At 44.0% G+C, this 17,884-nt stretch overlaps 1 protein-coding gene across 1 annotated transcript; it reads left to right on the top strand.

Moving 5' to 3' along the window:
• The first annotated feature begins 5,984 nt into the window (after nt 1-5,984).
• On the top strand, nt 5,985-16,260 carry LOC146057861 (keratin, type II cytoskeletal cochleal-like). Its single transcript, XM_083169637.1, has 9 exons — nt 5,985-6,548; nt 6,637-6,845; nt 7,016-7,076; nt 8,781-8,876; nt 13,374-13,538; nt 13,879-14,004; nt 14,135-14,355; nt 15,835-15,866; nt 15,953-16,260. Exons 1-9 carry the CDS (start codon nt 5,985-5,987, stop codon nt 16,258-16,260), a joined length of 1,782 nt encoding a protein of 593 aa, XP_083025763.1.
• The last annotated feature ends 1,624 nt before the right edge of the window (nt 16,261-17,884 follow it).

The following is a 17,884-nucleotide window of genomic DNA, read 5'->3' on the forward strand; positions in this document are numbered from 1 at the left end:
GTTTTGGAGATTCCTGCTGTGGACCCTCCGCCTTACATGCCAGTATGTTTTCAGGGAATTAGCCATAAATATTAAACGATTAATGTGCTTAATGAGAGAAAAAAACTAACCACATTTAATAACAATTGCACCAAACAATACTGGGAGCAACAGTTAGTAATAAATAACCTTAATGATGAAATAAGTACTTTTCCTATACAATATGTTACACTGTCAGTTATCACTGAGTATATATAACTTTTTACAGGTTTGGTTTGCTAAGCAAATGTGAAACATCCAGACTACAATGATGTAGTGACAGAGTATTGTCTAGCAACAGCTGAACCTACAGAATTATCTTCCAGGTACCACAAAGGGCAATGATCATGAAAGTCATCGCACAATATTTATGTGTTGACTTTTTATTTATTATTATTGTACTGTTGTTGATTATTATCATGTGTAGACAACTTTATCATAATTTCAAATTATTTTGTCATTTTTCTCCAGACTGCAAAAAAAAAAAAGAAAAAAGAACGAAAAATACATTAATTTACTCTTCTAGTTATAAAGTGCTGGAAAAATAAATGAAATCATTATATTTATCTTTGTATATCTGGTTTTATTAGCAGGCACAAAGGGTTTCGGACATGTAGTACTATGTGTTGTGAATACTTTAAAAATAAGAACAGGTAAGAAGCACAAAATGAGAGCAACTTGCAGACTCTGAGCCAGAGCGTATCTGTATCAGTGGTGCCGAGAGGGGGGTGGGTGCTTTTCACCAGGGCCCGGGTCTGATGGAGGGGACCAATGGGGATATGAGGCATGCTACCCCCTCCCCCCGTTGCAGAGAATGGAAAACAGAGAGAAAGAGCACAGTGCTGTGTGTTGAGCTGGGGAGAGAGGCAGCTGCAGCGGCAGCCTCCCCTTCTTCTCCCTGCACAGGTGTGCGATCACACCACACCCTGCCACCACTGGATTAGAAACCGACTTCACACTTGCACAAACCAAGTATTTTTTACAAGGCTGTGGCCATGTATCCTTCATTGACCCATGCCCCCTCCCATTGGCCATGCCCCCTCATTTTACCAGGGCCCCGCAAAACTGTTTGTGTGGTGCACCCAAGTCATATTTCTCCTCTCCTGGAATGGTCGGAAGCCTCCCAAATATTGGTTGGCGCTCCTGGTCCTCTGAAAGAATGAGCAAGCTACCTAGCAACCAGCCATTGCCCCTTGCACCTCTCCTGCAGATGTTGGTGGGGATGATGACGTGATTCATTTTCAATCGGGAGGGGGGGGACGGGACTGCCAGAACATTGGCAAGTATGCGATAGGCCCCTTCTGTTTATGGGTAGTACTCACCTCTCCAGAGTCTCGATTCCCCTAAGGCAGTGTCTCTAATGATATGTTCCAGCTTCTAACAGACATACCATAGCTACAGAAGTAAACCCAGATACTGCCAATGGCATTGTAGCATGTGCTTTCTCTAGCTGCCAGGGATCCTTGCCACATGACAGAGTGTTCAGCTTCATGAAAGAACATTCTTTCAGCAGGCATTCATAATGATGATGGTGTGTGAGTGCAAGTGGTTCACATTAGAAGGGAGTCTCCCACCTACTCGGGGTTATCCATACATATTTAAGGTGCCAGGATATATTAAATGCAGAAGTAAAGTTTCAGGTACATTCTCTATCTCAATTGACCAGTGAAATTAACATAGTGGGTTTAAATAGGCACCACTTCATGCACAAAATGCACCAAAAACAGCTGTGACCTGATGTCACAATATACAAATGCATCAATATTGAGGTACATCAACAAAAAAGAGAATAGTGTGGGCATCATTGAGGGAGGCAGTATCTTCTCTCTGCATCATCTCCTGTGCTGAGAGCTCTGACGGTCAGGGCACCCGCGGGCACAGCATAGACAGAGAAATTTCCATCTCTGAAAAAACATGTGGCTCATAAGGGAGTTATCCCCCTTGATATAGGTGGAAAAGATGGGCAAAAGGGCAGAGGTGCACATGGCCAAGGGCACAGAAGCAAAGATGAGGAAAAGAAGATAGACACAATAGAAATTGAGGGCAAGAGGCAGCAGAACAAAGGAGGCAGAGGCCCTGGTGTATCTATAGAGGGTGCAGGGTATGCAACTTCTATGGGGCCCAGCTGCTTGGGGGCCCAAATACAGGCAGGCAATCCTACTGAACCTTTTTGAAATTGATAGGAGGGTGCATCCTACCAGGGTATGTCTGGGTGTTTGAACATTGTGTAGGGGTGTAAACAGCAAGGAGAAAATGTATTGAGAGGGAAGAAGGGGCTCAAAGGAAGGCAGAGAGGGAGTTTCAGGGGGGAAGTAATGGAAGGACGCAGGTGATCAGATACAAAGGATTTCTACGGAAGCACATCTGCAGTAGTGATGCTGCATGACTGACGGAGAGATTATACTCGGAGAGTGCCACTAAGTCCCCTCCAGCCTCTCTCCCACCATGCGCCTGTTTGTCTATGCCACCATATGGTGGTCTCTCTCTCTCTATGCCATCCCCCATCTGTCTGTCCATCTATGTATGCCCCATGTGTCTATACCCTCATATGGAGCTCTGTCGGGAATGCACATCTGTCCATCTATGCCTCAGTCTGCCTGTTTAAGTGTTTATACACCCCCATCCCCATCTCACTGTCTGCTATTCTATTCCTTCATATGGTGCCCTGTCTGCAGTGTTGCAAGTAAGGGGGTACGGCGTGGTACGGAGTACCTGTAAGAAATATGTTGCAGGTACGCAGTACCACTTACCTCCTGACCCACTGTCAATTCTATTTTTATTTTAAGCCTAAATATAATGCATCCGCAGCCTGCCCACCCAGCGTTATGATTGGTGCTGTATGCAGCTACCGGCTACTGCTGATTTAGCCTGTCACACTGACAGGCATCAGCGGCACCGACAGCATGAAGAGCAGGCTCCACAATTGTAAGCACAAGCTGCCTGGCTCTCACCCAAGCAAGAGCAAACCCACCCCCAGCCATCCCTATTTCCCATTCCTTGTCCCCTGATGCCACGCCATTATTGTCATTTAGTCACTCCTCTAGCTTGTGTGACCACGCCCCCTCATGACACATGGCCACGCCCATTGTTGGTGGAGGCTATCAGTACCACCAAGAAAAAAATTCTACTTGCACCACTGCCTGTCTGTCTGTTCTTCGCTCCATCTATGCTCCCATATGGTGCTCCAGCTGTCCAACTATGACCCCCCCATCCTGTGCTGAAGTCATTTATTGTATCTCCTGCTTACTCCCCCCGCCCATCTCACTCTCTCTCTCTCTCTCTCTCTCTCTCTCTCTCTCTCACTCTCCTGACACTGTCTCTCTTCCTCTGGCACTGTCTCTCTCCCCACTTTCTCTCTCTGACTCTCACTCACTCCGGCTAGTACCCCTCCCTCTCTCTTACATTGTAGTGACAATGGCAGGGGGTGGGATTTCTGGATGTTAATATGGGGCCCACAGGGTTCTAGTTAAGCCCCTGGGCAGAGGCAAAGATAATGAAAGTGTCAAAAGCATAGAATGTTAATGGGGCAGAGGCACAGACTGTATGGGGCACAGAGAAGGCCCACAGACATTGCAGAGAAGCTTTGAAAGTTCTTCTATTGCTGAACACCACAGTTGAGCCATACTTGCCTACCATCTCGGAATGGCTGGGCAAACCTCCCACATGCCACCGGACTCCCCACATCTCCTCCTATCCGCTGTTCAAATACCCTGATTGAAGGCTCTTCGCTAAGGGAGGCGGGTGCAAATTGCATCATTGTAGCCCTACCCCCTCCTCATAGACCTGCAAATCATGGTATTTGCTGTGGTGGGGGCAGAAAAAGTTGTTACTCACATTGTCACCTTCTGGTTGTGCAGTGTCCAATCAACGAGGTTCAGTCATTGGAGTAAGCAGGGGAGGATAGCTGCTATTGAGCCAATATGCCTGCAAACAGTTCCCATTGTGCCAGTGCTGCAATCAATAACTACCGGACGGAGGAACCTGCAGCCCACCAGCTGGTCCCAGTCAGTAACTTCTTACTTTGCACAGTATTTTTCATACAGTACTGACTTGCTGACAGTAGAAATGGTCACTTTGTGTTTTATGCCCAAGTGTCTATAAATTATACATGTTTGTTCTTAGCTTTAGGCTCTGTACAGATGGGCATTTATCATATCTATTTATTTTCCATTATGTTTTTGACAGCTAAACACAGAAGAGGTGAAATCCCATGATCAATGATGTATGTATAAAAAGCATCAATAAAAGATGTGACTTAAGGCCTTTCACTCTCTATGGAAAGACACCATTGTAGGATACACTGGTATTTTTACCCAGCTATGAAGGAGCAGGCATAGAGAAATGTAAGACATGCTCATAACTTTTTGTTTTAGTTTGAGGTTTTCTGATAGATATTTGTCCCGGGGCCCCCACACTCTCCCCTGAAATCAGAACCCAACATGATTTAGCTGTGTCTCCAGTTTCCCCACTACACAGCCGCTGCCCATACCGCCCGCTGAGGTGCTGCTGAAGTCACTGTCAGCCACAGTCACCGCCGTGGTTGCTGGGATTTCTGTGACTTCCTGGAGCGGAGTCTGAGTTCCTTCCTCAGAGCAGTATGTGACTGGCTAGCAGCAGGCTTTGAGCTGTGTGGCGCCAGATAATCCTACCACTACCCCCTGTGGTGCAGGCAGCATCTGCAGCATTCAGGTGCCTGGAGTCCTGACCTAGTACCTATCTACTAATGTGTTTTTGTTTTTTTAATAAACTGTTGTAACTATTATTAATAAATATATACTGATATAATAATAGTGCAAATTAGGGAGGCCAATACTGGGATTTTGGGCCAAAACTGCTGGGATCTGAATCCATGGATTGGAGCCTACAATCCCAGGATTCATGGGATTAGGTTGCACATTTGTATCAGGCAGTGGTGAGCACTAGCAGCACTTGAATTAGATTCTGCCCGAAATCGGGCCAGAACCGTTTTAAATTTAGCACTGACCGCTGGCCAATCATAGCTGGTAGACCGACAGCCAATCAGGGAACCAGTTGCAGCAGCAGCTCCTGATTTGCCGCAGGACCGCCAACTTCAATTGGCTGATGGCCCTTGCTACATTTGGCCTCCCTAGTGCATATTATAGTGTTACAGACCTTGGTGCATTATGAAATGGGCCTGACTGAACATATGCATGTTAATACACTTTTTCCTGCATGTTTTTTGCTGCTAATGTTCAAGGCAATAATAACTGTATAATACTATACACAATTCCTTGAAAGGGTAGAATTTTTTACAAGGTCATATTTAGGATTACAGTATAAATACCACAAATTAGAGATTACATGATGCCACCACATTAAAAACCAGCTTCCCAGTTTGCAACGGACAAATGACAACTGTTAAAAAAACAAGAAAACAATACAGTATGTTAACATGTAGCCACGGTACAAAAAATATTAATTTCCCTTTTAAGACATGGTTCTGACATGTAGAGATACAGTAACTAAATGTACCCTACACCTACAGTAATTGATGTATATGAGTAATATTTTACAACAGGGCTGTCTGTAACTGACACTTGTTTAATTTTTATAACTACAATTACCACTTCGAAGAAACGCTGGAATCCGGCCAACTGGTACATCTTTTGTATTTTTGTAGACCATACTCAGGAACAAATCATTTTTTGCTTCCATAGTGTAAAATAATAATAAAATTTTATGGGGCAGACGCCGCCAGATAGAAACTATTAAATTTTTGTCTAAGGTGTGTGAGACAAAATTTTCAGCTAAAATAAATGCAATGGGGCCGTGCCAACCACTAGAAGCCAATAAAAGGGTCTTTCTGTTTTATTGTTGACCAAGCCCAAAGTACCATCTGTATAAAAGCTCTCATCGTCATTAGATACCAACAGACCCAGATCTGTCAGTGGTCACTGTTGTTCCACTACCAAGAAAATTTATCATCAATTGATTGTCAAGGCAAAATGACGCACCAAACATATCATAAAACTGGTGTTCGGAACTTCAGCTCTTCTTCTTCTCATATACCAAGGAATTTGAGTGGATTCAGCACAACCTCCTACCGTAGAGGTCCAAGTTTTGGCAGCAGGAGCCTTGCCAATATAGGTTCTGGTTCCAGCAGAATCTCAGTTGGAAGTTTTCATCCTGTCAGGAGCTCGTATGGGTATGGGGGACCTGGAGGTGGATTTGGTGCCGGCGGTGGCAGTTCAAGCTTCAGCTATAGGGTTGGTGGTGGATATGGTGCTGGTGGTGGATACGGTGCAGGTGCTGGATTTGGTGCTGGTGGTGGATATGGTGCAGGTGCTGGATTTGGTGCAGGTGCTGGATTTGGTGCTGGTGGAGGACTTGGTGGTGGGTTTGGATATGGTGGAGGATCTGCCCCAGCTTGTATCACCGCAGTTACCGTTAATCAAAATTTGCTAACACCAATGAACTTGGAGATTGACCCGAATATCCAAAGAGTTAGAAAAGAAGAAAAAGAGCAAATTAAAACCCTCAACAACAGATTTGCTTCATTCATTGACAAGGTATAACTCGTTACTTCTTCTCGAAGTGCAAATAGCTGTATTCTAAAGCCCACTAGATATAATAACTATTTAATATCTCATTTTTCAGGTACGATTTTTGGAGCAACAAAATAAAATGTTAGAGACCAAATGGACATTGTTACAGGAACAAAAGCCTGTGAGAAGCCACATTGACCCTCTGTTTGAGTCTTACATGAACAATCTCAGGCGGCAATATGAATCACTTGGTGGGGACAAAATCAGGCTGGAAGCTGAGCTCAAAAACATGCAAGATATGGTAGAGGATTACAAAGCCAAGTGAGTGGAACATTTTTGCTATATAAAAACATAAAATTATTGTATGTTTAAGAATTCTAAAAGTAAAAGTAAAAAAAAAATAGCATCGGTCTTACTGCAAACTTACTGCAAGCTAACCTTGTACCACCGCAAGCATATTTTAGTCTATATTTTTTTTTTTTTTATTAAAGATATGAAGATGAAATCAACAAGCGCACCGCTGCGGAAAATGAGTTTGTGGTCCTGAAAAAAGTGAGTATGTAAAGTAAAAGGTTGTTTAATTGCATTCCATGATTGTTAAGTAAATACTTGTTCGATATTTGTTAAAAGATCTGTATTAATCCCAGCTTATTCTTACAGTATTTTATCTTCTGCTTTCACAACCTGACAATAACCTTCCTCCTCACTACACTGGCTCTGGGCTGTTACTAAAACTAACATATTTATTTTGCATATGTTCTACCTTGGTCTGTGCTTAATTCCTCATTGTGCAGAGATGTCTTTATATACTGTGTGCATGCAATTGCTTATACTGTTTGAGATGTTGGTATAATAGAGTGTGTAAGAGAGAATTAGGCCCACTCGTTTTTTAACTTGTATTTTCTTTTGACTCTATCAGTGTGGATTTGAGTGTTTATGAATTTTTTAGGTACATATAATAGTATTGCTAATGAATATAGAAATGTATATGTAGTTCGTAAATATTTTTGGCATTGATAAATTTGCAATTTTGCTAATTTTATTCTCTACATTTTGACAGAATTTGAGATATATTATATACAGCTAAATGCAAGTTGTTGCTCTCTGTTGTCAGCCACTACAAAACAAACAAAATTAAGGCTTTGACATTTGCACTTGTTGGGTGACTGGTGATATAGTAATTTTGTAAAATTTTTCCTTTTCATTCTTATTCAAATGCCTGAACGCTAATTTGATTAAATTGGTCAACCGGAAATTGACCATGATATTCTGGGAAGTCAGTGTATTTTACTATTGTTCCTCTAGATCAGTGATTCTTAAACTTAGGATCTCACACAGTTCAGGTTTTCCAGGTCACCTGGCAGGAGTACTGTGTATCACTACCTGTCTCATTTCAAAAATCCACAGGTGACCTGAAAAACATGAACTGTGTAGCAGATGTAGCCTGGAAAAGTGATAAAGTGGAAGGTTATAATGTCCCAGCTCCTAACTGTCATTTTTCAAACACCATCTGTAACTTGACCTTTAGGAGCTGACTGGCTGGTGTGTTATCATCACCTTCCACTTTAAAGGTGCCCACACACTAGAACGATTTTTAGGTCGATTGGCCGATATATTGTCCGATGTTTACCAATAATCGGTCGAAAATCGGCCGATATCGGTCCGATGCGCACTCCCGTGGATCATTAGCTGAATCTTCTGATCTTACGTGCTGCACAAAAGATCAGAAGATTTAACAAAAGATCCATAGGAACGCACACGGGATCTTAAGAAAAATCTTTGGTAAAGATGTGCGCTTGCCTGAAATCTTCTGTCCAGGACGGAAAATAGATTTCAAGGCTAATTTATGCGCACATCTTACGATCGCAGATCTTTCTAGTGTGTGGGCACCTTAACACTTTACCAGGCTTAATACATCTGCCCCTGGGTTTCAGAATCTGTTGTCAAGATTAACAAATATGAGATTTTCTATTGTTGAAGAACATATGCCTGTTCTTTGACTGGTGATTATGATTATTTACAGGTTATAAACTCTCAGAGGTTGATGTACTATGCCTTGGGGAGAACTAAAGTTGAGCAAGATGAAATACCAGCCAATCAGCTCCTAAATACCATGTTACAGGCTGTGTTGCAAAATGGTAGAAGCTGATTGGCTGGTACAGTAGTTCATCACTATCCACTCTATCACTCACCAAGTCTTAGTACATCTACCCCCCAATATGCTAATTACACTAATAAATAACACTTTTCATTTAGGATGTGGACGCTGCTTTTATGAACAAAACGGAACTGCAATCAAAGGTGTTAGGATTGACAGATGAAATCAACTTCCTGCAAGAACTCTTCCAGATGGTAATTGCATCTTTTAACAAAATTGCACTTACATTGCTTTTGCTAATTAGGTGAAATACAAATGAAATAATTATATATGTACTGTATAAAACACATTTGTTAAGGTTATATCATTTTCTTTAGAAAAATGTCCCAACTATTGTGCTTTTTTTTAAAGAAACAATGGCATTTTGCTTCTCTTGTCTCAAACAGTCATTATTTATTATGATTAGAAACATTATCTGCATTCATACATATGAATGAAAATGACCATATTAACGTCATAATCAAAGCACAAAACTAATATGTCATACTTGCCTACTTTGGAAAACTAGTTTCAGGGAGATTATAGTTGGTAGTAGAATTTTGCACAGCGCCTCATTGAGTAGTAGTAGTAGTAGTAGTACGTTTATTTATAAGGCGCCGCAAAGTGTCTGCAGCGCCATACATAGCAAACAAAAAACAAATTACAAGGTAACGTACAGGGTGTGTTGAAAAATACAGGATAAATAGGGGTATAGCTGGTAGAACTAAAATCAGCATCAGTTCAGAAGTAGGTTTCAAAATTGTCGAGGAGACTGAAGATGAAGTAGAGGAAGGGAAGAACAGGACAGGAGCACAGGTGAGGTAAAGAGGTAGGGTGAGTACGTGAGGAAGGAGGACCCTACTCATAAGAGTTAACATACTAAAAATAGGTGGGTGGACGAATGAAAAACAATAGGATAAGTAGGAACGGAGGGGAACGGAGGCAGGATAGGAGGATCAAAAGAGGTTAGGAGGAGGGATAGGCTAGTTGAAAAAAGTGGGTTTTGAGGGAGCGCTTGAAGGAGGTAAGGGAATCAGAAAGCCTGATGGGTGGCGGGAGGTTGTTCCAGTGCAGGGGGGCAGCGCGAGAGAAGTCTTGGACACGGGAGTGGGAGGAGGTGATTAGGTGAGAGGTCAGTCGGCGGTCAGCGATGGAGCGAAGAGGACGGGAGGGAGTGTGGATAGAGATCAGTGAAGAGAGGAAAGGAGCGGTGGAGGAGGAGAGAGCCTTTGAGGGGGCATGTCATGCTCCACCCAAAGGGCATGTCTAGTTCCAAATAGGGAGAGATTGTGAAAAGAGATTGTGAATGTGGCACCTAGAAGCGTGGGTGTGTGCTGCTACATCTGAGAGGAATCTTTTAAAATGACTTATATCCAAATGTAGATGAGCCCCAAAGCAGTTAGTAAGAGATACTATACTTGGTAAAGTGCTGGGAAATGGCGCTGTTGATTCAATGTCACTGTATCTATCTCTTATTCATTTTTTCCTCAAAAATGTAACAGTGTAATGTGGGTTAGGTGAAATGTGGGAGATTGCTATACTAATGAGAAAGAGAGGGAGATTGCTGTTATTTCAGGGAGTCTCCTGCAGAATGCAGGAGGGTAGCCAACTATGCCATATATATATAAACCTTATGGCTCTCCAGGTATTGTACATATAAGAATCCCAGAATGCTCGGTCAGAAAGTTGCACTCAGGCCTTGCTAATACTTGGAGATCGAACGCATGTAGTGGTCCATTAGCTGTCAGTCATTATATCAGCTGTTTATAATGTAATCTAAAAACAAAGTGCACACATGAGAGATGAGCCTATTTACTAGACTTCAACACCATTGCAAATATTTATATCAATTATTTATGTCTATTCCTTATAAAACCGTGTACTGTACTTGGGGAAGCACCTGCAGTGTTTTTCCACCAAAGCAGAATGATAATGTTGGAGCTTGGCCAGTATACAGTATATATGCATACAATTTGCAAATTGGCTTTTTTAAAGGGGCCTAAATATGGGGCGAGACTGCTGAGCGATCTGAGCAATGTAGATCGCTCAGATTGCTAAGCACTGTACAGTGCTGTACAGCGATGTGACAGCGTTGTGTGCTGAGTGATCTGTCAGGGCCAGTGTTCTCCAGTGAGAACACTGGCCCTGACAAGCAATTATCTAGATTTATCCAGCAATCTGGATATTAATCGCAGGGCAATAGCAACACATGGGGCCACGCATTGATATCGCTATGGCCCCTACACACGGAGCGATGTAGGGGCATTTTCTAAGCATTCTAGTGAGATCACTTATAAAATGCCCTGAAAATCGCCCCGTGTGTAAGCCCCATAAGGTATCATACACATACTATAGACATCAGTGACGTGCGGTGAGGTCATTGCCTGGGGAGGCACTGATCTCCCCGCACGGAACCCCCGACCCCCCCCCCCCACCCTCGCCAGCCCACATACCATGCTATATGGTATATGCAGCGGCCGGGCACAGGCGGCAGGCAGGGCTGGCAACAGAACTATTGGGGCCCCATACACGGATATCTCTAGGGGCCCCCCACCCCCTCAAACGCTATCACCCCCCACCTCTATGCTGGAACATAAACTGGACACACTGCGGCCTACATTCTATCACACTGACACACTCTCTCACCCTGCGACCTGCGCTCTATCACACTGACACACTCCCTCACCCCACAGCCTACGATCTATGACACTGATGCCCTCCCTAACCCCTTGGCCTGCCCTCTATCACTTCGACGCACTATTTGACCCTGCGGCCTGCACTCTATCACACTAAGGTCATCCCTCACTCTACAGCCCACAAAATTGCCACTTATGCACAATGACCACAGTACTGGCTGCCTGTGCACAATTCCCAGAGTAATTCTGCTTGTGCATAATGTCCACAGTGATGTCCCTTACCCATAATGAGCCTGAACACGATAATTTAGATACCCACCTCCCAATGATATACACTTAACCACCCTCCCCTGAGACACAATTGCCCCCTCGCCATAGTAGACCGTTAAATCCCCTTCCACATATTTTGCAGTTCCCTTCCTCCCCCATGGTACAGTTACATGGTGCACAGAGATACTCACAGTTATGATAGTATGCACCTCCTCCATTGTAGACTTTTCAGGGCTCCAGGGGAAACTTTGGCAGTCTGCTCGTGGTCTCATGGTGCAGTATACATTGGGTCCTCCAGCACCTGCTGCCTGTGCCTCTTCCAGCAGCCCAGTGGTCACTGCGATGGCTCTGTTTAAGTGGTGGCTCGTGGCTGGGAAGTACTGCTGCTCCCGCCGCGGACTTCACTCCCTCCCAGCTCCAGTGGCCGCCGTGCACCTCCCTCCCACCCAGCTCCAGCACCTGCCGTGCACCTCTGCCACCTCGCTTCACCGCGGACCTCCCCGACTCCCCTCCTCACAGCCGCAATTGCGGAGGAATATAATGATACACCTCCCGCTGCCGACCTCCCCTACTCCCAGGTCAGCGGTGCCGCCGGCGGCATGGGCGACTTTGAGGTACTATAAATCTACGCCTGATGATCCCCTCTCACCTCTCCTCGGCGGTGACAGCGGCGCCGGACTCCACGCTGTCATGCTGCTGCATGTGTGTGATTGGACAGCGGATCCATCACTGGATCCGCTGACCCAATCACATCTGTGGGCGTGCATTCATACTGGTGCCCCTGTCATTGCGGCACCAGTATGAGTGCCGCTTCCCCATTCATTTTCAATGGGCTTTTACGGCCCATTGCTGCACCCTTCCCCCTGCCCACCCCTACCCGCCCCCCGCTGCCCGGTGTTTTAATGTTAACAGCGGGAGGCACCTCTCCCGCTGCCTCCCACCCTTACATGCAGCAGTGTAGGATGGTGGGAGGCAGGGGGAGAGGTAGAAATGATGAAAATAATAAAAGAAGATATATAAATATCTTCTTTTTATTATTCACATCATTATGACAGGGGAGGCACTGCCTCCCCTGACTGCACGTCCCTGATAGACATGTATATAAATTTTGTATATGTAACATATCAACTGATGATTAGAGCGTCAGAATAGGCTTCTTGCATGGTCTTTCTAATGTCTAATTCATACACTAGTAGGGGAGTTTTACTTGCTGCATTGAAAATATTTGTCTTCCACTATCAAACCAAACATTTTAAAAACACAGGCATAAGCAGAGTCGTAACTCTGGGAGGCAATGGAGTCATCTGCCGCTGGGCTCCTGCTCCCAAGGGGGCACCTCTCCTCACTTGCGAGTTTGAATCAGTTAATTGAACACCATTGATATTGCTTCTGTTTCTGACGCCCCCTCCTAATATAATTTTTGCAAGTGTCACACCCTGTATTAGAACCCATGACCTGTCATACTGAAGACAGACACCTTACTGATTGAACTATTTGGGTGGCACCAATAATTGTCTTACCTCCGGGCAACTCTGACAAATTTAAGCCACTGGGCATAAGCATAGGTTTGGTTGATGATGGTACATCGTGGATATCATTAACTTTTGTCATCTACTGTGTGCGTTTCTTTACTGGATGAAGCCTATTGCATAAGCTACAGAGTCAAACTCTTTATACGCACCATTTGCTAGATAATGAAGTTTATGGCTGCTATCTTGGATGCTATTGTGTGTTCTATCTCTGTATCAAGCCCAAAGTTCGCAAGTATATAATGTCCTCTACAGACTGGTCTATGTTATATTTCAGGAGATAGATCAGCTCCATGCGCAGATCACAGACACTTCGGTCATTGTGTCCATGGATAACAACCGAGAGCTGGACATGGACAGTATAATCGCTGAGGTCAAAGCTCAGTATGAAGACGTAGCTAAGAAGAGCAGAGCTGAAGCTGAGACTTGGTACCAGACCAAGGTGAGTTATGTCACACAAGCCTGTTCTTTGACTTTAATACTGTCATGACTACAAGTACCGATGTGTCCTTAGACGATGTTGCATATGCGCAGGCGCACACATCGCGGCACTGCAAGATTGCTTACAGTCGACAATAAAATGCATATGGATCACGGGTGCAAGCGTATGCAAGCCCCTGATCTCCTGGGACTCACCTTCGCAATGTTCTAGTAGGGCACATCTGTATAGAGTAGTAAAAATATACCTACAATAATAATGTACGTTCATTACGAGTTTGCTTTGTGTGTTACTTTTCATCCATTTTTAACTAATTAGATGGGGTTTCTTGTTTTGTTTCCAGTATGAGGAGATGCGCATTACTGCAGGAAAACATGGAGATGATTTACGGACCACCAAAAATGAGATCGCAGAACACAACAGAGTGATAAACAGAATCAAGGGAGAAATTGAAAACGCAAAAACACAGGTATCCATCTACCATTAATTACTGGTTACTATAGTACGTATTACTTACATGGTAATGCCACACCGCCGCATCATGTATCAGTCATAATACATTGCCATATTATAATCATTTTTATCTTTAATGATCAAAGCGCACTAAATTAGAAAGTGCTATAAGCGATGCTGAGCAACGTGGAGAAGCAGCTGTGCGAGACGCCAAGAACAAACTGTCCGAACTGGAAGATGCTCTACAGAAGGCCAAGCAGGACATGGCTCGTCAGCTGAGAGATTACCAGGATCTGATGAATGTGAAGCTGGCTCTAGATATTGAGATCGCCACCTACAGGAAGCTGCTGGAAGGAGAAGAATATAGGTGATCTTTAAGAGCTAACTTTTCAAATCAATCTAAAGTACAGTACAGAATGTGCTATATAATAGGCTAAACAATTCAAATATAACAACTGAATATGCAGGTGCAAATGCAGGACTCGTCAGAGGGGGGTATTCCTTCTATGCACACACGAGTGTTAATCCTTTGAGTGCCAACATCTGTGAGAGATGTTCAAAACATCCACTAAAAAGGCCAGTGTCGCTCACATTTGCTATATAAATTCAAATAAAAAATGTTATGATGAATAAAAATAGTTGGCTTGGCAATTTTCAGGCCAATTTTGACAAATTTACTTGGCGCTCAAAGGGTTAATTAGAACACATATACACACACAGGGATACATACAGGTGACCTTCAGTCAGGAAGCCAGCAGTCAGAATACCAATGCCGGCATCCTGAAGGAGGGAATCCTGACAGGGGTATAGGTAAGTCTATCTTTATACTGTATACTGTATGTAACAATCATTATAACCTGAAATATTGAACTGGTAACTTATTCTGTTCTCAGACATGTCCATTCCTAAACCAGCACTTAGAAGGATGGCATAAAAAACATTGGACCTTATGCTGGTCCATTCGCAGCTGGTGTACGCACGGGGACCGATCCTTGGCGTATGCGCAGCCGCATTTCTGCACATTTGCATATACCTGGTGCATGTGGCCACAGCGAACAGACTGTTCATCAGCTGCATGCAACCAAGGCTGCATCCGGAGGGCGTGCGGTTGCAGTGGATAGTCGCGCCCATGGGAACACCCAGAGTTTTATGGGTGTTCCCATGTAAACATTGAGAGTTCCCATGGTAATCGGGCTGTGACGTCGGTGCCTGGGGCGGGCAGCTGACATCACAGGATGTCAGCTGCCCGCCTACTTTCTCCCGAGGGTGCACGCAAATCTAAGTGACCTGAGAGTCACTTAGATATGCTGCACGTTCCACGTCATTAGATGGTTGGCGAAGCCGGAGATTGACAGGAAGCTGGCGTTTGTGGGTGGTAACCGTACATTTTCTGGGAGTGTCATGGAAACCGCAGGTGTACCTCGGCGTTCTAGGGTAAGTTGTGTGACGTCAGCTCTGGCCCCGAACAGCCTGTTTCTATCAGAGCCGCTGAGTTATTCCTGGGCTATGCACTGCGCACACTGGGAAAAATCATTCGATGAGCGGCTTGTGAATAGATTTGCAGACCTGTGATATTTTTGCAAACCATGCTAAGCAATTTGCAGGCTTGAATGGGGCGGATTTCTCTCTAGCTGGGTGTCGTATACCTGATCGATGGGCTCCAAAACTTAACATGCGTGCGATCAGTTCTGAATCAGGCCCCTGTAACACATAGTAGATATTACGCTAAATAAATGAATGCTGGTTTACATTCCTTGTGTGTCTACAACCATATATGTACAAAACTATCATTTTATTTTATAAATGATTACATATTTAGCTTAATTTTTTCTTTTTGTAATGGCAGGATGGCTGGAGATGGAGGAGCTGTCAGTATATGTAAGTATCACACTATACAAATGTATAACACTGTTGAATATTTAGCTTGGAGTTGAGAAGAGTTGACATATATGTGTCCTCCACAGCGGTGGTGAGCTCCAGTACCGGAGGGATCATTGCTGGAGGCGGTGGAGGATATGATGGCGGCAGCGGATACTACCATGGAGGATCTGGATTTGGCTCTGGAAGCGGGATGAATGTAGCTGGCAGCAGATTTAGCTCTGGAAGTGGCATGAGCTCTTCCGGTGGATACGTCACAGGTGGATTACACAGTGGTGCTGGTGGGCACACTACCGGTGGGCTGCTGAGCCCCGGTGGTTACTCCACAGGTGGCAGCGGCAGTTCATCTGTAAATATTATAACAAAAACAACATCATCCACAAGAAAACTCTAGAAGCCGGGAAGCTTTGGCGGTTTACTTTCCAATTTCAAGAAATCTTGTGCTCCTTTGTACTTTCTTATACTTGAAATCTTTAGACAAATATTCAGCCTACACGTCCACAGCTATTTATCGCTTTCTTAATTTAATGCTACATACTCACAGTGTTATCTGGCCATGTAGAAATCACTGCCTGCTAAATAAGGTTATTCCACGTTATGTCACATTCTTGGCATTTTAATGAGTGAGATCAATTGTGTTACTCAGTACGATGTAATTAGAGCACCCATACAGATACACAGACATTGTGAGCTAATGATTCCTCAGTCAATAAACGCCACTCCAATAGTACATTACAAGAACCTATCCCTACATGTATTAATCTGAGTACAAATTAATATAAATCCTATGAAATTTTCTATTCACTATGCATTGCCATACTTTATAACATACTGCAAAATAAAGTTATTGCACTAATTCGCGCACAGATAATAGTGGGCCAGAGGTATGAAGCCTCATAAAATGATATAATGGAGAGTGATAAACAACCAGCCAATCAGCTCCTACCTCCCATGTTACAGGCTGGGTTTGAAAAACGACGTAGGAGATGATTGGCTGGTTGTTTATCACTCTCGACTTTATCACCTTTTTAAGCTTGATACATTTGGCCCATTGTATGTTATTTCTATCATTTAAGCCACATTTTACTTGCATTCACTGGCACCTTTCTGTTCATCATTGTCGTACAACTTCCAAAAAAAAATGATGCAGCTTACAGCATACCTCCCAACTGTCACGATTTTAGAGGGACAGTCCCGATTTTCGGGTCCTGTCCCGCTGTCCCACCCGCGGCAGGCATTGTCCCGCTGCGGGGGGTGGCAGTTGGGAGACCCCCCAATCTAGTAGAATAGACGCTGTGCGCATGCGCACAGCGTCTATTCTCGTATGAAAATGAGGTCGCGCCTAATTAGCATAAGCCGCGCCCTCATTTGCATATGCCCCGCCCCTTTTCGGGCGAGGAGTGTCCCTATTTCTTCAGATCAAAAGTTGGGAGGTATGTTACAGCAGTACACTTTATCACTTTCATATACAAGAAGCTCCTTATCAAACAAATAGTTGCCTACATACAGTATTTTGTATTATGTGTTCCTGCACTGATGAAGAAACTCCTATTCAGTGGCAGAACCTGTGGGTTGCAGGTTCAGGTGCAAAAATATAATTTACCCCAACCCAAGTTCACAATATGTAACAAGGCAGTGGCTGACAGGGAGAGGCAGAGTGTAACCAGGAAAAGCAGTGGGTGACAGGGAAAGGCAGAGGGTGACAGCGAGATAGAGGGGGAGGCAGAGTGTGTCAGGGAAAAACATTGGGTGTCAGGATGAGGATGAAAGGGGCAGCTGTGGGCACCTTAATCCTCAGGGGCCCCGGTGCACTGCACCTGCTGCACCAATGGTAGTTCCGCCTTTGCTCCTATTTACCATGTATAAAAAACTTGAACTATTATGGCTAATTCCAATGAGCAATGTTAAAAGATGTATTTCTGATGCAAATTGAAATAAGTTTTAAATGGTATGTTAAAGTGTTATCGGATTGGGTGCTATAGAGTAAATGGAATGCTTTTTTATATATAGCTACATGT

The sequence above is a fragment of the Crinia signifera genome, chromosome 2 (genome assembly GCF_055691185.1).
Source record: "Crinia signifera chromosome 2, ASM5569118v1, whole genome shotgun sequence".
Classification (NCBI taxonomy): domain Eukaryota; kingdom Metazoa; phylum Chordata; class Amphibia; order Anura; family Myobatrachidae; genus Crinia; species Crinia signifera.

Coding starts and splice junctions, on each gene's coding strand:
- LOC146057861 (XM_083169637.1), top strand. CDS start 5,985: ATGACGCACCAAACATATCATAAAACTGGTGTTCGGAACTTCAGCTCT. Junction 8,877..13,373: donor TGCAAGAACTCTTCCAGATG/GTAATTGCATCT, acceptor GTTATATTTCAG/GAGATAGATCAGCTCCATGC. Junction 15,867..15,952: donor TGGAGGAGCTGTCAGTATAT/GTAAGTATCACA, acceptor TGTCCTCCACAG/CGGTGGTGAGCTCCAGTACC.